General features: G+C 52.7%; 1 protein-coding gene across 2 annotated transcripts in view; it reads right to left on the bottom strand.

Moving 5' to 3' along the window:
- Positions 1–3406: 3406 nt before the first annotated feature.
- Positions 3407–19715, bottom strand: part of EPHB2 (EPH receptor B2) — a 213226-nt gene continuing 196917 nt past the window's right edge. For both annotated transcript variants that reach the window (XM_043909168.1, XM_043909169.1), the window contains exons 10-16: positions 15194–15316; positions 14372–14619; positions 12303–12518; positions 10807–10956; positions 9308–9501; positions 7416–7571; positions 3407–4634 (exon numbers count right to left, since the gene is read on the bottom strand). In XM_043909168.1, coding sequence (XP_043765103.1) covers positions 4526–4634; positions 7416–7571; positions 9308–9501; positions 10807–10956; positions 12303–12518; positions 14372–14619; positions 15194–15316 — 1196 coding nt within the window. In that variant the 3' untranslated portion in view covers positions 3407–4525. The remainder of the gene's footprint in view (positions 4635–7415; positions 7572–9307; positions 9502–10806; positions 10957–12302; positions 12519–14371; positions 14620–15193; positions 15317–19715) is intronic.

The raw sequence follows: 19715 nt of genomic DNA, 5'->3' as shown, positions 1-19715 counted from the left end.
TGAAGCATCCTGCTCCCACCTGATGGCTGAACCGACTCCTCCTTCTAGAACCTGATGCTGGCGCGGCCACTCTTCTGCTCAAGAACCTGCTGTGGCTGGGCCGTCCCTCCTGTCCAAGCGGCCTCAACCTTCGCTAAGCCAGCCCCCCAACTTCCAGCACTGCTGTGGCCCATCCAGACACGACGCCTCACTTTTAACCATACTGGCCTGTGCGTCTTTGGGTGCACTGCACCTCCCACTTGGAGTGACCTTTCTCCGAACCTCTGGTACCGTCAAGATAGCCTCCTCCACGAAGCCCTCCCTGACCACTGCAGCCCCTTTGACCTTCCCCTTCTCTTAGCAACCAGCGTTCAGACTGCCAGGTGCTTCATGCTGTCTTAACTGAGCGTGGTGGGGTGGGTATTGGAAGCAGGTAGACCCAGCCTGGTCTGCCCCTTCCTGAGCAACTTGTTTCCTCCCTCTGAGCCTGTTCTCCCCCAGTCCATCCCCATTTATGGAAGGAAATAGCCCCTCCTCACAGGACTGGGGTGCGTAAAGTGTTTTGCACCCTTGGCACACCCAATCCAGGCCTCTTGTTTTAGACGAGAGCCTGAGGCTCAGGAGGGGAGCTGGCTTGCCCAGATCCGTGTCTTAATGACAGAGTCAGAGCAGCCACTCAGGCGGCAGCGTGCATCTTCGCCAGCATCATGCCTCAGCCTGACCTTTGAATGCATGTGCATTATTTCCTCTGACAAGTCTTCCAGCCTTTGGTACCACTGATGACTTCAGGGGTGCAGGGGGGAGCCAGGAGCAGCTGAAGGCCCAGCACCGGGGTGGGCAGTGGTCTGGGGGGTGAGGATTCTGGAGTTGAGCTGTCAAACTAGTGACTGCACACAAGAGGGCCAAAGAGGGCTCCCTGAGAGGGACCGGCCAGAAAGGATGGGGAAATTCACACGGATGCTGTCTGGGCAGGAGGCACCACTGGCTGGAGTAAACAGCCCCTGCCCCAAGTCCCTAAGTGTCTCCCCGGGTGCCACCCCAGCCCCTCCTCTGGGGCCTTTCGGTCGAGCCCTGAGGCCATCATCTCTTCTGATCGGTCTGCCCACATCTTAAACCAGTTTATCGATATTTGGAATATCATCCCCCAGGAGGAGACCTGCTGATCATCAAAAGTAACCCATCTGGGGGTGGGGGGGCTTGCGGGGCAGTTAGGAGTGGGGGTGATGTCATGGCTACTCTATTACCCTGCCTGGCCCTGTGCAGATCTGCTGGTCACACCCTCTCACAGCAGCTGGTCCCCATTTCCACGGTGCCTCGGCCCCTGTTTACAAGGCAGCTTTCTTTCCTCAAGTACCAACTGCATGCAGGGCAGCCGGAAACGCCTCTCCCACTGCTGGGCAGGTGGGGGCTGGCACTTGGGAGGCTGAGCCAGGCAAGGATTAGTAACCAGGCAGCGGGTGGCTCCGGGCTGTGTGTCTGGGTGAGCGGGCAGCGTTGGGGAAGGCGCTTGGCAGCGTGGCCCACCCTCCCCACTGAGAAGCAAGCTAGAGGTGGTGGGCAAGCTGCCCCAGTCGTGGGGAGACCTAAGCATCTGGCTGCACCCGGGACAGTCACGGTGGCGTCCGTCTGCTACCCTGAAGTGGGGACAGAGGGTCTGGGTAGCACCCTTGCTCTTGAGAGGCAGGCACATGGACCCGAGGAGTTGGGCCCTGAAGGGTGGATGGGCAGATGAGCTGGCTAGCAGACACCAGCCTAGCGGCTTAGGACAGGAAGCCATCTGACAGGAAGCAGTGAGTGCCAGCCCCCTGCGGGGCCCCCAGCAGCGGGGCTGGGGGTGGGTGGGGGGGCGGGTTGGGAAGACGGGGCGTTAATCTAAAGAGCATCAGGGCAGCTCCCTCCAGAAGGTGACCTTGTGTGCTGGGACAGCTGCCACCCGTGCTGGGCATCTTTGGGGCACAGAGGGCAGCTGGCTGGGCCAAGGCTGGCCGGTTCGTGGGAAGCCAGCCAAGGCCTTCCCTGTGGCTCACTCTGCTGCTCCCCCTGGGGGTCCGTGCTCCCCTCTAAATCCCTTCCTTCCCCTTTCGTCTTGGGCTCTGAGAACAGGTGAGTGACAGACAACAGGCCGGTCCGTGTGGGATGCTTGCTCAACCCGAGGGGCCTTTGGTTGACTACCTGCGGCCCGAGTCTTTCTCAACTGGTCAGTCTCCTAGACAAAGGCAACGGTCCTGAGATGCGGCAGCGACCCTGGCTCTCCCCTCCCCAGCCACCTCCTCACACAATCAGAAAGAATTCTGATTGTGAGTAGGAGCCCGTCTGCTCAGAGGCTGTCAGAGTCGACCAACATAAGATGATAATAGCCGTGGCTTTGATGAGGGGTCCACAGGTCCTTCAGGACCCTCACACTCTCTCATCACAGCTCACTCAATTCCCCGGGCCCCCTTCATCTGGCCCAGATATGCTAAGGGCACAGCGGTCAAACTCCCTGCTCCTGAGGTATCCTGCAGTGGCTCGCCCTGATTCACAAGACATCAGGCTCCCAAGTTCTGAGCCGCTTCCAACCCCACTTTCATTGCCTGTGCTTTTGACAAGCCAGAACCAGAGAAGGTCACCTGGATCACTGGCGTCCTCCATGCATCTTCTCAGCCCCAGGACTTCTTGAACCCGGAGGAAGGAACGGTCCCTTAGAAGAGCATCATGGGTCACTTGACGTGTCCCAAGGGTGCCAGAATCTCTTGTTGCTTACAGAGAACAGGGGTCATTTTCTAACTAAAGCCTTTATTTCCATTCAATCCACTAACTGATTGTTCCGCTCAGGTACCTGCATTTGCCCACAGCAGAGAGTCTGGCTAGACCCCTTGACGGATGGGTTTTCTCCTGGCCAAGGCCTTCAGGCCTGGGCAAGGGTCCAGTGGAAGGTAGGGGATGGGGAGAGAATCACGGGCTGTCCCGCCAGGGGAGGAGAGGAGCCCGGCAGCGCATGGTCTGCGGGTGATGCGCTTGAGGGCTGGGGTATCACAGTGAACGATCCGGGTCCTAGTCTCTGGTGCAGCCCGATTGAGGCTTTCCAGAGACAAAGTGGAGGCCATCTGGCCATCTGAGGGCACTCGGGAACCTCGGAAGGGCCGATTTACCTTCAAAGTACCAGACAGACGGGGCCAGAAGGAGCGCCAAGATGCGGGCAGAGACTTCTGACCCCGCGGCCGTCTCTCCCTTCTCAACCTTGCTCTCAGAGACAGTCCTGGGGTGGGATTGGTCCTCCACCTTGGCCCCCTACCCTCCGCCCAAACCTCAGTCTCTGAACGGCCCAGATGGCCCCGAGGCAGTTGGCTTTGGTGAGGCCTGGCAGCACGTGGGAAACTCTCTGTGGGGCGGGGGAGGGGAGAAGGATGTCAATGAAAACCATATAAAAAATCCAGAAATGTGCATATAAAATCTCGCCCTTGGTGTATTGCCTAAGTCAGTAAGCAGAAAGCACCTTCTTCCTGGAGAAGGATCAAGTCCTCAAAAGGTAGGAAATGTCAAAGTGTCACTTCATTGTCATTAAAAAAAAAAACAACAAAAAAAAACAACCAACAAGTCCCACCCTCCCCACCCACCCAAACCAAATCCACCCCTGACCAAAAATACCCCCGAGTCCGCGAATTGCTGTAAACAAACCCAGATGCAGAAGCAGTCCTTGGTGGCAGTCGCAGCTAGTCCTCCGGATGGGGGCTGGTGGGAGTGGGTGCCCCGCCGGGCCGGGGCCGAGGAGCCGCGCCCGTGACCTGGGCCTGGAGCTTCAGGTCGAGGTGGTGGTGGGTGCCGTGCCCAGCCTCAGGAAGGCTGGCCTTTCAGGTGTCCCCATGTTCTCCCTGACCCAGGGGAACAGAAGTCCCTTGCAGCCCCGGGAGCTGACAGGAGAAACAAGTCTCTTTCATTGGAGTTTCTAAAATATTCTCCAAAGACATAAAAATTCTTCTGATCGCCCGGTGGCAGTGCGATTGGGTTTTCCCAGGCTTGTTCCAGGGGTGGCTGCCTGTCCGCCTGTCCGTCCGCTTGGCACGTGGCTGCTGAGCAAGACCTGGATGAGCAGCCCCGGGGACAGGAGAGAAGGGTGGCCCCTGCCTCTCCCTTTCACATTTGTTTTCCTGAACTCGTTTCTTGGCTCCCGCCAGGTCACCTTCCCAGAGGGAGCTGGAGAGAAACTGCTTTTGATCTCCAATGGGACAAACTGCATGGATCTCCCAAGCCCTTTTTTTTTTTTCTTTTTCCTCCAAGAACGATGATCACTTTCCTTATGAGAATCCTCTTTAAAAAATATTCCTCGGTATTTCCCGCCCCCTCCCAGGATCCATTTTCTCTTGTCCCCATTCCCTTTTTTCCATCATCTGAGTTGCACATATTCTTGGTGACGTCTCCTGGCTGGAGCGCTGCTTGGTTCTTCCTGTTGCCGGTGGCCTCCTGGCAGGTGGCTGCTGACCCTGCGGTGGACCGAGGACCGGGGGCCGGCTGGGGGGCGCGGAGGGGGCGGGGCCTGGAGGAAGCGGTGAGCCGAGGCAGGTGAACGTCAAACCTCCACCGACTGGATCTGGTTCATCTGTGCCCGCATCACCTGGATGCTGTTGAGGATTTTTTTCTGGTGACCAGCCAGGGTGACCCCAACCCGGAGAATGTCCCTTTGGGAAGAGAAGCACACGTGGACACGTGAGGGTGGGGGGACCCCATCCAGGTAGAACCACCTGGGCTATTCCAGGGGTTTCCCACTGGAGAGGGGAAGGGGGAGGGGAGCTGGAGTGAGTGAATGTTAAGATGGGGGGAGCAGGGGATTGGGAGTGAGGGCACCTAGGTGCACATGTCTCCTTTGCTGCAGGAGGGCAGAAGGGACCCTGCATGACCCTGCAATAACTAAGTATCCATTTGTTCACTTTTTATCTCTGTTGATCTTCCTACCACACATCCCAGTTCACAGAAGAGAAAACAGGCTAAGGGGAGTCCTGTGGTTTGTTCAAGGTCACTCAGATGGTCAATACTGAAATCAGATTGATTATATTCTTTGCAGCCAAAGATGGAGAAACTCTATACAGTCAGCAAAAACAAGACCGGGAGATGACTGTGGCTCAGATCATGAATTCCTTATTGCCACATACAGGCTTAAATTGAAGAAAGTAGGAAAAACCACTAGACCATTCGGGTATGACCTAAATCAAATCCCTTATGATTATACAGTGGAAGTGACAAAATAGATTCAAGGGATTAGATCTGATAGACAGAGTGCCTGAAGAACTATGGATGGAGGTTCGTGACATTGTACAGGAGGCGGTGATCAAGACCAGCCCCAAGAAAAAGAAATGTAAAAAGACAAAATGGTTGTCTGAGAAGGCCGTACAAACAGCTATGAAAAGAAGAGAAGCGAAAGGCAAAGGAGAAAAGGAAAGATATGCCCATTTGAATGCAGAGTTCCAAAGAATAGCAAGGAGAGATAGAAAAGCCTTCCTCAGTGATCAATGCAAAGAAATGGAGGAAAATAATAGAATGGGAATCACTAGAGATCTCTTCAAGAAAATTAGAGATACCAAGGGAAATTTTCATGCAAAGATGGGCACAATAAAGGACAGAAATGGTATGGACCTAACAGAAGCAGAAGATATTAAGAAGAGGGGGCAAGAATACACAGAAGAACTGTACAAAAAAGATCTTCATTACCCAGACAATCACGATGGTGTGATCACCTGGAGCCAGACATCCTGGAATGTGAAGTCAAGTGGGCCTTAGGAAGCATTACTATGAACAAAGCTAGTGGAGGTGATGGAATTCCAGTTGAGCTATTTCAAATCCTGAATGATGATGCTGTGAAAGTGATGCACTCAATATGCCAGCAAATTTGGAAAACTCAGCAGTGGCCACAGGACTGGAAAAGGTCAATTTTCATTCCAGTCCCAAAGAAAGTCAATTCCAATGAATGCTCAAACTACCGCACGATTGTACTCATCTCACACACTAGCAAAGTAATGCTCAAAATTCTCCAAGCCAGGCTTCAGCAATATGTGAACTGTGAACTTCCAGATGTTCAAGCTGGTTTTAGAAAAAGCAGAGGAACCAGAGATCAAATTGCCAACATCCGCTGGATCATCGAAAAAGCAAGAGTTCCAGAAAAACATCTATTTCTGCTTTATTGACTATGCCAAAGCCTTTGACTGTGTGGATCACAATAAACTGTGGAAAATTCTGAAAGAGATGGGAATACCAGACCACCTGACCCACCTCTTGAGAAACCTGTATGTAGGTCAGGGAGCAACAGTTAGAACTGGACATGGACCAACAGACTGGTTCCAAATAGGAAAAGGAGTATGTCAAGGCTGTATATTGTCACCCTGCTTATTTAACTTATATGCAGAGTACATCATGAGAAATGCTGGACTGGATGAAGCATAAGCTGGAATCAAGATTGCTGGGAGAAATACCAAAAACCTCAGATAGGCAGTTGACACCACCCTTATGGCAGAAAGCGAAGAACTAAATAGCCTCTTGATGAAAGTGAAAGAGGAGAGTGAAAAAGTTGGCTTAAAGCTCAACATTCAGAAAACTAAGATCATGGCATCTGGTCCCATCACTTCATGGCAAATAGATGGGGAAACAATGGAAACAGCGACAGACTATTTTTTTGGGCTCCAAAATCACTGCAGATGGTGACTGCAGCCATAAAATTAAAAGACGCTTGCTCCTTGGAAGAAAAGTTATGACCAACCTAGACAGCTTATTATAAAGCAGGCACATTACTTTGCCAACAAAGGTCTGTCTAGTCAAAACTATGGTTTTTCCAGTAGTCATGTATGGATGTGAGAGTTGGGCTATAAAGAAAGCTGAGCGCCGAAGAACTGATGCTTTTGAATTGTGGTGTTGGAGAAGACTTTTTTTTGGAGAAGACTTTTGAGAGTCCCTTGGACTGCAAGGAGATCCAACCAGTCCATCCTAAAGGAAATCAGTCCTGAATATTCATTGGAAGGACTGATGCTGAAGCTGAAACTCCCAATACTTTGGCCACCTGATGCAAAGAACTGACTCATTGGAAAAGACCCTGATACCAGGAAGGATTGAAGGCGGGAGGAGAAGGGGACAACAGAGGATGAGATGGTTGAATGGCATCACTGACTCAATGGACATGAGTTTGAGTAAACTCCAGGAGATGGTGATGGACAGGGAGGCCTGGCGTGCTGCAGTTTGTGGGTTTGCCAAGAGTCGGACACGACTGAGTGACTGAACTGAATTGAAAAGCCAGTGGGTGGCAGGAGACCTGGGTGTTGATAGGAATGTGATTTCTGCATTGGCCATCTTGCTCGTTGGTCCCCCATATCCCTGCTGAGACACTGTCTATTCCTCACTCTCCAGAGCCCCCCTGCTTGGCGGGATGGGTGGGGAGGGGGGCTCACAGCAGTGGGTAGAGGTGGCTGGGCACTTACTCCATCATCATCTGCGACACGACGTCGAAGGAGGTGAAGCCGGCGTTGGCGAAGCTCTCCTTGTACTGCCCCATCTTGATGGCCTCCAGCCACTCGTCCACCGTGTTAAAGCTGGTGTAGTCGGGGATCGTGCGGTCCAGCAACGGCAGGTTGATTCTAGGGGGTGGGGTGGACGACAGGTTTGGTAAGCGCACGTGCTGACCTAGGGGTGAGGGTGAGCATGGGCGTGAGCACAGGTGCAGGCTGCGTGTGCGTCCATGTGTGAGAACACAGTGTGTATGCATGTGACCACTTCTGTGGGGGAGCAGGCGCGAACCCACATAAATGTGCACACGGGTATGCGTGAGTAGGTGAGAGTGAGTGTGTGTGCAGGCTCAAAGCGGGGGCTGTCTGGACAGTCTAGGGAAGCCTCTCGGGGACTGCTGAGAGGCTGGACTGCAGCGGTGAGGCGGGGACATGTCTCCATGCTGCTGCGTGGGGAGGGGGTTTCAGCTGGACTAACGGCGCTGATTTAATCTATCTATCTATCATTATTTCTGCCTGGTCTTAGTTGTGGCATGCCAACTCTTAGTTGTGGCAGGTGGGATCTAGTTCCCCGACCAGAGATCAAACCCAGACCTTCTGCATTTGGGAGTGCAGAGTCGTAGCCACTGGACCACCGGGGAAGGCCCATCACTGTGCTGGTTACCTGTCGTTTCCTCTCCCAGTGCCCTTCTCTGTCCTGCCCTACCCTGGCTATGCTACAGGAAGCCGATCTTGTGGACCGCATCGCCAAAGTCCAGACACAGCTGCTGGGGCTGGGGGGAGTGATTTCCGTGCAGACGAGGTATGAAGAGACCGTCATGAGGCTAAAAGCTCAGAGTGATTTTTATCCAGAGAATCAGGAGTGGTTGAGGCAGGGTTGTGGTGAGGAGGGATGGGCCGCGGCAAACACGGACATCTCCTGGCAGGTGAAGGGCTCGGGCCCAGAGAGTCTCTGGACACAGCCCGCCCAGGACCCTGAGGACATCTAGCCGGACACCCCTCAGACACCCCGTGTGGTCGAGGGTCCTGAAGAGTAAGGATGTGCAGGGCTGGGACCGGCCTGTGGAAGCTGCCCAGGGAGAGCCAGGGTGCCCTGGGGCCACTGGGCAAAGGGAAGCACCCGGATCCTTGAAGCTAACGCCTGCGCACCCGAGCCAGTCTCTGCCATGAGGATGGCAACCCCAGTGTGGGGGCATGCGTGCCTGTGTTTTCTGTGGTATGTGAGTACTTCTGAATGTGCGTGCTCAGGTACCTGTGGTTGTGTGTACGCCTGAGAGCTTGGGAATGAGTGTATCTATGTGTGTGAGACTGTGAGCATAAGCATGAGCGTTTGTGTGCAAATGTGCGTTCATGTATGTGTGTGGGACTGTGTGTGCGTGTGAGCATGGCTGTGTTGAGGAGGATGCAAATGCAAGTTAGAGCGTCCAGGTGAGGCAGGAAACTGAGTGAGGAATAAATCTATTCCTGGACTTCCCTGGTGATCCAGTGGCTAGGACTCCGAGCTCCCAAATGCAGGGGGGCCCCGGGTTCCATCCCTGGTGAGGGAACTAGATCCCCCACATGCCACACCTAAAGATCCTGCAAGCCACAACCAAGACCCAGCACAGCCAAATAAATATTTTACAAAAAGATATCGATAATTTCTTTTAAAAGTGTCCTCTCTGACCACGTTTTAAAAGATGCTTTCTCTACCACCCATCTTGGCTTCCTTCTCCTCCTCAAGATAGCCTGTGCTCTGCACTCTGCACCGCAAGGCAGGCAGCCTCCCCAAAAAAACCTTAGCACTGTCCTTCCCCATCCCAATTCAGATATCCCAGGAGGGGGCGGGGCCAGGCAGCGCTGGGGAAAGGGGTGGGGCGGGGAAGTACCCGGAAGAGAGCGGCGCCATGGCTTTGAGGCTGTTGGGGTTGCGGATCATCTTGTCCAGCGTGTTGACGATCTGGCCGAACTTGGGCCGGTGATTGCGGTCCTTCTGCCAGCAGTCCAGCATGAGCTGGTGCAGCGCGCTCGGGCAGTCCATGGGCGGTGGCAGCCGGTAGTCCTGCTCTATGGCGTTGATTACCTGGGGAGGGGCAGGGAGGGGTTGTGGGGGTCAGGTAAGAGCATCTGTTCTCTGGTCTTGCCCCCAGTGCCTTGCAGGACAGGCTTGTTTGGTTGCCACAGCAACCATCTCCACTTCCTGGATAGCAACCATCTCCACTTCCTGGAGGCAGCCCCAGTATGTGCCTCTCCTGGGTTCCCACCATCTCTGACCTCAGTCTGGCCTGGAAGCTGGGCGTCTGGCTCCCCTTCCACTCAGCACCCAAGATACCCTCTGTCTCAGGGTCCACCAGGCCCACCCTCCTGTGAGCAACTCCCCTGTGGCTGCTCTGTTAGGGGAAAGGAGCCCAAACACCTTTCCAAGATGTCCTGCCCGCAGGGCCAAATTTGTCTTCCCCAGCTTGACTGTGGGTGTCTTCCCTGCTCAAGTATTCATTCCCTGTTCTGCATTGTTGAAAATCAGAATTCCTAGAGGGGGACTTTCAAACACCCCACTACTGAACCTCAGCAAGCTTTCTGATCAAATTTTCACTGCTCCCCAACATGACTCCTCATCATCCCACTTCTGGGCCTTGGCACAGGGTGTTCATTCCACTTGGAGTCCTCACCTCTTCAAGTCTCACTACTGTTTGAGTCTCAGCTGTCGGTGTAGACCTCCTGGCTAACCATGCCCACGTTCCCTTTCCTGAGCACCTGCGGGGTTTGACGCCTGCCTTCTTCACTTTACCACCTGACCATACCTAGCACCTGATAACTCCATCTGGTTCCCTGAATGACTGTCTTGTCCCTCATATGGGTGGTGAACCCCTGAGGGGCAGACATGGTCACTTAGGTTGGCCACAGCTGGCTGCATCCTGAAGATTTGCTTATTTGTGGATGGGTGGGCCTTTTCTGGGCTTCCCCGGTGGCGCTAATGGTAATGAACCTGCCTGCCAATGCAGGAAACATAAGAGATGCGGGTTTGATCCTTGGCTCGGGAAGATCCCCTGGAGAAGAGAATGGCAACCCCTCTCCAGTATTCTGGCCTGGAGAATCCCACAGACAGAGGAGCTGGCTGGCTACAGTCCACAGGTTGCAAAGACCTGGACATGAATGAAGCAACTTAGCATGCATGCACGGGCCTTTCCTACTCCTGACGCCCCTGGAGACTCCAGGGTCCTGTGCAGATGTTTGAATCAACCAACTCTGTGCTGGGAGCTGCCCAGACCCAGGATCTCAGAGACCTTGCTTCTACCCACTGAAAGTCGATCAAAAGCCCAGGAGTTCTGGGTCTTCCCCTCCCGCCGGGCTGGTCAGAGAGGCTGCGCCCACCTCCTTGCAGACTTACGTCTTGGTTAGTCATGTCCCAGTAGGGCCGTTCCCCGTAGGACATCACCTCCCACATGACGATGCCGTAGCTCCAGACGTCACTGGCCGAGGTGAACTTCCGGTACTGGATGGCCTCTGGGGCCGTCCAGCGGATGGGGATCTTCCCACCCTGGAGAGCAGAACGGGGGGCGTCAATGGGTGGGAGGCTGAGCCGAATGGCCTCTGCTGGCGAAGTTCCCTACCCTCAGCCCCGTGCTGCACAATCACGAAGTGCCTTATTACTTCCCTAGACTCGCCCTGCTGCACTGGACCTGCGGGCACGTGCCTGTGACCTTCTCTCTGCATGAAGCGCCTTTTCCCACCCTGTCATCTGGTAACCTCCTCCTCATCTTTCAAGTCCCTCTGCACGGCTTTCCCTAAGTCCACAAAGGATGGTGCATGCTCTTACTCCTATGACTGAGGTCATCAGGAGGCACGTCTCCTGGAGAGGGGTACTCATCCCATTTGCCTGCTTGCCTGCCTCCACTCCCCTGGTGGCTCAGATGGTAAGGAATCCGCCTGCAATGCTGGAGACCTGGGTTTGATCCCTGGGTCAGGAAGGCTCCCCTGAAGAAGGGGATGGGAACCCAATCCAGTATTCTTGCCTGGAGAACCCCACTGGTGGGCTACAGTCCATGGGGTCGCAAAGAAGCAGACACGACTGAGCGACTAACACTTTTATTTCACTTTTTCACTGCTTCCACTTGAACTACCTCTGAGATCTTCGAGGGCAAGTACTGTCTTATTCCTTTCTGTTTAAAACTCTTCAACAGGGCCTTCTCTGGTGGTCCAGTGGTTAAGAATTCATCTTTCCAATGCAGGGGACATGGGTTTGATCTCTGGCTGGGGAACTAGGATCCCACATGCCATGGGGCAACTAGGCCCGTCCGCGGCAACTACTGAGCCCATGCTCTGGAGCTGCAACTAGAGAAGCCGCAATTGCATGCCTCAGTGAAAATTCAGCCCAGCCAAAAAACAAAACCACCAACCCCCACCCCGCCCCGCCTCCCTGCAACCCTTCAACAACCCTAACAGCTTTCAGGAGAGAGTCCTGAGCTTGGGCAGTCAAGGGTCTCCGAGATGTGGCCCTGCCTACCTCTCCAGCATGGTCGCCCACCACTTTCCCCGACAGCCTGTGTGCCCGTCACACCTGCCCATGAGAATACAGCATCTGACAAACTTTTATTGGCACTTGGCTTTCAGCTCAGCTATCATTCCCTCTTAGCAAGCCTTCCTCTGCCTCCCAAGCCTGGTGTCTGACTCCTCGCCCCATCGCTCGGTGGTGCTCTGCACATCTGTGCCCACCAGCCTGTGAGCTCCAAGAGGGCAGAAAATGGGGTTTACGTCTCTACCTCTCCGGGGCTCAGAACAGCGCTTGGCATGAGCAAGTGTCGGTGAGAACGTGTTGTAGGGGGAGACAGATGTCCGCCCTCTTTCCCGGCCCCGCGGCTCCACTGTCCCCTGCCTCTGTCTTACCAGGGCACTGGTGTACGTGGGGTCTGAGGTATCGTCCTCCAGAAAGCGTGAGAGCCCGAAGTCAGACACCTTGCAGACCAGGTTGCTGTTGACGAGGATGTTGCGGGCGGCCAGGTCGCGGTGGACGTAGTTCATGTCGGCCAGGTACTTCATGCCGGCCGCGATGCCCCGCAGCATGCCCACCAGCTGGATGACTGTGAACTGCCCATCATTTTGCTTTGGGAGAAGTGGAGGAAACACAGAGTGAATGGAAGCGTGTGCGTCAGATCTCTGGAGCATTCTCACAGTGGGACACCAGACCGGGACCTGTCGCCCTGGCCTGGGCTCCCTGTGGAAAGGACTCAGAGGCTCAGGGGCCTTAGAGAGGCCCAGGGGAGGCTGGTTTCAGCGTGGTGGAGAGAATGTGGACTCCGGGGCTGGTTGGGTTCTGGCTTTTCCCCTTGCTGGCTGTGCAACTTTGGACATGTGACTTAACCTCTCAGAGTCTTGAAAGTCAAAGTCGCTCAGTCGTGTCCAACTCTTCGCAACCCCATGGACTATACAGTCCATGGAATTCTCCAGGCCAGAATACCAGGCCTTTCCCTTCTCTGGGGCTCTTTCCAACCCACTGACCGAACCCAGGTCTCCTGCATTGCAGGCAGATTCTTTACCAGCTGAGCTACCTGGGAAGCCTCTGTTTCCTCAACTGTGTGTTAAATGGGAATAAGTAATGCCCACCTTCTAGGGCACTCAGTGTTCAACAAGAAGGCGCATGGAAGGCTCCTGGCACATACGAGGTGCTTAGTAAATGTTTGTTAAATAGCAAGTAGTTCAATGGCATACTTCTTTAAAAAAAATTTTTTTTATTGCAGTATAACTGATTTACAATGTTGTGTTAGTTCTAGGTGTACACCAAAGTGAATCAGTTATACATATGCCCAGTCTTTTTTTAGATTCTTTCCCCATACAGGTCATTACAAAGTACTGAGTAGAATTCCCTGTGCTATACAGTCGGTCCTCATTAGTTATATGTGTGTGTGTATATATGTGTGTGTATATGTGTATATATATATATATATATGTGTTGTTGTTCAGTTGCTAAGTCCTGTCTGACTCTTTCTGATCCCATGGACTGCAGCATGCCAGGCCTCCCTGTCCCTCACTGCCTTCCAGAGTTTACCCAAGTTCAGGTATACTGAGTCGGTGATGCCATCTAACAATCTCATCCTCTGGTGCCCTCTTCTCCTTTTGCCTTCAATCTTTCCCAGCATCTGACTCACTGGAGAAGACCCTGGTGCTGGGGAAGATTCTGTTTACAGTAGTATGTATGTGTCACTTCCCATCTTCCGGTTTCCCCTCCCCTTCCGATGGCACACTCCTGACTCCTAGTCAGCGCTCTTTGTCTAGCTGGTTGACTGTGACATCTCGGGGGGCCTAGGAACTTTCCTCTGTTGCCTTTTGCGCCAAACTCGTTCCCTGTACAGCTTTGGGGAAATCCAAACCTGGTGAAACTCTGGACTAAGGGTCAGGAAACCTGGTTCCAGTCCTGGCTCTCATCTCGAGCCTCTGGGTAACCTTGGGCACACTCTACTTCTCTTAGAGCCTCAGTTTTTCTCTTGGGTGTAAAGAGAAGGCTGGCTAAGTGCTTGGAGGGAACAGATTTCAGGTTGTATGCCAACTCTGATCAACTGGCTGTGGTTTCCCCGATAGAAAAGGATTCTGAGGTTGCATCTGGGTTTAGTGGGAGAGAGTCTGGGATTTATTAGCAATGCCTGTCCTGGGTTCAATCCCTCTATCCCTGGGTCAGGAAGGTTCCCTGGAGGAGGGCATGGCAACCCACTCCAGTATTCTTGCCTGGAGAATCCCATGGACAGAGGAGCCTGGACAGCCACAGTCCATAGGGTCGCAAAGAGTCAGACACAACAGAAGTGACTTGGCACGCATGCATGCCGTGGGTAAAGGAATAGAAAGCGGCAGCCAGCAAGCCATTCTTGACCATGATCCTTCCAAGACCTTTCAGGCTCTGACAACATAAAGCTATGTTTGTTCATCGCTCCTCTTCCTGCCCCACTGCTTTTGGCTTTCCCTACCCGGAGGAAGGAGTCCAGGGAGCCGTTTTCCATGAACTCAGTGATGATCATCACAGGTGTGCTCTTGGTGACCACGCCCTCCAGGTGGATGACGTTGGGATGGTCGAACTGGCCCATGATGGAGGCCTCGCTCAGAAAGTCCCGGCGCTGCTTCTCGGTATAGCCCGACTTGAGGGTCTTGATGGCCACAAAGATCTCTCTCTTGCCCGGCAGCTTCAGGTGGCCGCTGCATACCTCACCAAACTCCCCTGGGACAGACGCACGGAAAAAGGCAGGATGTCACTCAGCAGGTGGAAGCGCCCTCCCTCTTCCCTGTCACCTTTGCCCCTGGGGGCTGCAGGAGCTTTTTCCTCCTCCATGGTCAGTTAATCCTAGCAGACACAGAATCCCTTTAGAGAATGCAAGGGCCCCAAAGAGTCTCAGCCACCTTCAGGAGGAAGAGTAAACCCTTTGTGGCCAACCTGTGGTGTTTGGCTGGGCGAGGGGTGAGGATGTAGGGGGACCTGGGGAGATGGAGCGAGGGACCTGGGATGAATGGCAGGAAGGACAAAGCATTAGACAGAGTCCAGAGTACCGGGTCCCAGAGCTAGCTCAGTCTCTGATGTGATGTGTAAGCTCCATCCCTGGGCCTGTTTCCTCATGTGATGATGAGGTAGTTTTACTGGACATCTTTGGGAGCCCGTGCACCTTGGATATTCTGAGTCTTCAGGCCTTGGAGGGTCCTCTGAGGCATACTACCCTCCACCCCAGGAATACACACTGGGGTGGTCCTCCCCACCCATGGCTGAGGCCATGGTACTTGGGAGGGTACCAGTCACCTACCTGCTCCGATCACCTGCTCAATTTTGACACAGGAGATGTCAATTTCCTTGGCAAACTCCCGCACTGCCTCATTGGGGTCTTCGTAGGTGAAGGGGTCAATGTAGATCTTCATGCCTGGGGTCACTGGGAGAGAAGGTCAGGCTCAGTCACATGCACAGACTCAAGAGGTGGACAGATGGAAAAGTGTGAACCAGTCCCTCTGTGGAGGGCAGGACTCTCCCACAGGATCCCAGTAAGAGCTGGGCAACCCCCTCCATTGTCACTTGACCTCTCTGGGTCTCAGTGAGCAGGTGGCCACTGAGCTAAGTAGAAGGCTGAGGGGAACAGAAAGGTCAGCAGGGATAGCAAATAGGTTCTTATTTTTGCTCCAACTGTAATTGATTAACAAGGGCTTCCTCCAGCAGCTAAAAGACTGTGGGGATTGATTAACAATGTCTGTTCGAGCGTGGGCATGAAGGATAGATAGGCTTGTCACTCTTGTGATAGAGAATCAGGGGGTGCAAAGTAAAGGAAGAAGAAGACAAGGAAGGGGCAGAGGGAATTGGAACAAAAATACAGAAAGAGCAGGCAACAGACTGTGTTCTTGGTCTTTTGTTAAGGAGATCTCCCTGCTTTTCAAGGCCTAATTCAAGCCTTCTCTCCCCTCAGGAGACTTTTTGGCTGCCTCAGGCATCCCAGGCACTAGAGGGGCTGCCTCACAAGCATCTGAGTACCCACAGCTCCTAGGCCCACCTCCTGGGTCCCTCTGCTAGCCAAGTCTCAAACTTTTCTGGATCTCATGTTCCCTGGTGATCAGCAGGAGGCTGGACATGGGGCATATGAATTTAATTCCTGATCTGATATGGATGTTTATTTTTGATGCAGAAAGGAAGATGGTAACTTGGATACTAAAGACCCAATTCTGACCTCAGCAGTGAGTCAGCAACGTGCTTTGAAGGAAGGGAAAGACGATCCCTCGTTCCTCCTCCCAAAGGACTGGTCTTCCACTTCCCAGACCATCTGGCTCTCACCCAGCTGGGGCCTTCCTCTGGGTCCCCAGCTCCCTGCCCGCATTCTCCGCCTGCACCAGGAGCTGTGACTTTGGGGGCAGCAGCTCTAGGAATTGGGTGCTGGAGTCCCTGGACCGTAGCAAGGCTTGGCAGGTTGGTGAGTGGGGCCACAGCCCTGCTCAGCTGCGTGACCTTGGACTTGTTAGCTGACCACTCTCAGCCTCTAGTTCAGACATTCCAGTCGTCTAAGAGCTGGAACCTCTAACACAGGGGTTGGCAAAATGGCCCACTGCCCATTTTGTAATAAAGTGTCATAAATAAAGTTTTATTGGAACACAGCCACATACATTCCTTTGTCTGTGACTGCTTTCACGCTCCAGTGGCTGAGTTGATCAGTTACAACACAGACCATAAGGCCTGCAAAGCCTAAAATATTTACTGTCTGACCCTTTACAGAAAAGCTTGCCAACCACTGCTCTAACACATTAGTTTTATTTTGTATTATTTATGTGGGTGTCTGCCTAGCCCTTTAGGTCAGGGTTTTCTTCATTTGGGTCTGTGAACCACTTGGCAGCCCCAGGATGGGTAGAAAGGGGGCTGCTGAAATGGAATACATTATTATTGTCTTTTTGGATTAGAAAAATAATTTATGCTCCTATAGTTTAGAATTATATAAATAAATATTGTTGAAAATAAATGTTCTCCAAAAATCTATCTCTGAATATAGAAAATTTTTTTCTGGATTTCCCTTATAATTTTATACACATACATATGTATATTTGTGTTTCTCTGGGCATAGGATCCAAAACATTTAGCAGACTTAGAGGAGCCTCTGACCTCAAAAGAGGTTAAGAACCACCGTCTTGCAACTTTCCTACGGGTCCAGTGGTTAAGAATCTGCCTTCCAACGCAGTGGACTTGGGTTCGATCCCTGATTAGGGAACTAAGGTCCCACATACTGTGGGGTAACTAAGCCCGTGTGCTGCAACTACTGAGCCCATGTGCCACAACGAAGACCCAGCACAACCTAAATAAATAAAAATAAAACCATAGTAATTAAGTGAGATTATTTAAAAAACCCACCATCATGGGGGCCGGGGACGGGGGGGATGGGTGCACATTTTTTTCCCATCCCTCCCTGGTGCACTGCATAATGAACGCTCTGCACCCAGCTGACACTCCATGTGTGTAGGTTGACAGAATCTAGACGATAGAGACAGAAGAATAACAATACCAGTTTCCACTTTCTGAGCCCTTTGTCTCTGCCCAACACTGTGCCCGGCTCTTTATATGTATAATCTCATCTCCTCCACCCAACAGAACCTAGAGGTTGTTGTTTAGTTGCTCAGTCCTGTCCGACTCTTTGCGACCCCACGGACTGCAGCACGTCAGGCTTCCCTGTCCTTCACCATCTCCCTGAGTTTGCTCAAGCTCGTGTCTATTGAATGGGTGATGCCATCTTGTCCTCTGTTGCCCCCTTCTCCTCCTGCCCTCAATCTTTCCCAGCATCAGGGTCTGGTTCTTGGTAATTTGCATCAGGTGACCAAAGTATTGGAGCTTCAGCTACAGCATCAGTCTTTCCAATGAATATTCAGGACTGATTTCCTTTAGGATTGACTGGTTTGACCTCCTTGCAGTCCAAGGGACTCTCAAGAGTCTTCTCCAATACCAGTTTTTGAAGGGATCAATTCTTCTGCGCTCAGGCTTCTTTATGGTCCAACTCTCACATCAATAATAATAGTCATTTACAATAGTTTGTAAATGACTATTGGAAAAACCATAGCTTTGACCAGATGGACCTTTGTTGGCAAAGTGATGTCTCTGCTTTTTAATATGCTGTCTAGGTTTGTCATAGATTTTCTTCCAAAGAGCAAGGATCTTTTAGTTTTGTGGCTGAAGTCACCATCTGCAGTGATTCTGGAGCCCAAGATAATAAAATCACTGATTCCACTTTTCCCACCATCTATTTGCCATGAAGCGATGGGACTGGATGCCATGATCTTAGTTTTTTGAATGAGCTCATTATTCTCATTTCACATGAGAGAAAACTTTAGCTCAGAGAAGCTAAGTAATTTGGCCAAGGCCACACAGCTGGCAAGTGGCATAGCCAGCATTTGAACCCAGGCCTGTCAGAATTGAGCCGAGGGCCACTGCTCTGAATCACCATGCTCACTGCTTCCTGAAGGAAACCCACCCAGATCTGGCCCATGCTTCCTCCTCTTGGATTCATCTGTGATTCCTCCTTCTCCAAGTCAGCCCTCCCCAGAAAGGGGGCATCAGCTCCCTCAGAGATGCTCTCTTTTTTGCCCAGACTCAGTGTCTGGGCTGTGGCTCTTGGTGACTGACTTTTCGCTTCCCTGCCAATGGAACTGGGGGAAGGTCTTCCTGCTGGGCCAGCTGGGGAGGGAGGACAGGAATGGGTCAGTTCAGGGAGCTAAGGAGAAGCATGACGGGAGCTCAAAGCCTGCTTGGATGCCGCCAACCAATCAGATGCTGTCCCCAAGCCTTGGACAGGAGTGCTAGTCAGGAGGACTCCATCACTTCCAGCAGGGGTCCCCAACCCCCCGGGGCATGTGGACTGGTACCCATCAGGAACCAGGTCACACAATAGGAGGTGAGCGGCAAGCAAGTGAGCAAAGCTTCGTCTGTATCTATAGCTGCTCTCTATCACTCTCCCCAGAGCAGGGAGGAGAAGGGGATGACAGAGGATGAGGTCGTTGGATGGCACCACCAACTCAATGGACATGAGTTTGAGTAGGCTCTGGCAGTTGGTGATGGACAAGGAGGCCTGGCGTTCTGCAGTCCATGGGATTGCAAAGAGTCGGACACGACTGAGTGACTGAACTGAACTGATCACTCTCCCATCACCCCCAAGGGGGACCATCTAGTTACAGGAAAATAAGCTAAGGGCTCCCACTCATTCTGAATTATGGTGAATTGTAGAATTATTTCATTACATATCACAATGTAATAATAACAGGGGGCTTCCCTGGTGACTCAGATGGTCAAGAATCTGCCTGCAATTCAGGAGACCTGAGTTTGATCCCTGGGTTGGGAAGATCCCTTGAAGGAGGGCATGGCAACCCACTCCCGTATTCTTGACTAGAGAATTCCATGGACAGGGTTGCAAAGAGTTGGACATGACAGAGTGATTAACACACACTAATAATCACAATAGAAATAAAATTCATAATAGAAATCACAATAAGTGTGATGCACTTGAATCATCCCTCCACCCCTGCCACTGGTCTGTGGAAAAATTCTCTTCCACGAAACTGTCGCTGGGGACCTCTGGCTGAAAGGAGGTCCTTGAAGGCGAGTGCCTTCATCTGGCCTTCCAGTGCTCCGTAATGGCCTCCCCTGACAGCTCCCTGCTACCCCACATGCCAGCACAAGAAGTCACCCAGAGGTCCTGGACACGCCTCACAGTTCCTGGCCGCTCTGCTTCTGTTCCTGCGGTTCCCTCTACCTGGAGCACCCTTCTCTTCCTTTGTGTCCAGGTCGAATGCCACCTCCTCTGTGCAGTCTGCCTG

This window comes from Cervus elaphus, chromosome 8, assembly GCF_910594005.1.
Source record: "Cervus elaphus chromosome 8, mCerEla1.1, whole genome shotgun sequence".
In the NCBI taxonomy this organism is placed as follows: Eukaryota; Metazoa; Chordata; class Mammalia; order Artiodactyla; family Cervidae; genus Cervus; species Cervus elaphus.
This window is presented reverse-complemented; position numbering and strand designations above follow the sequence as displayed.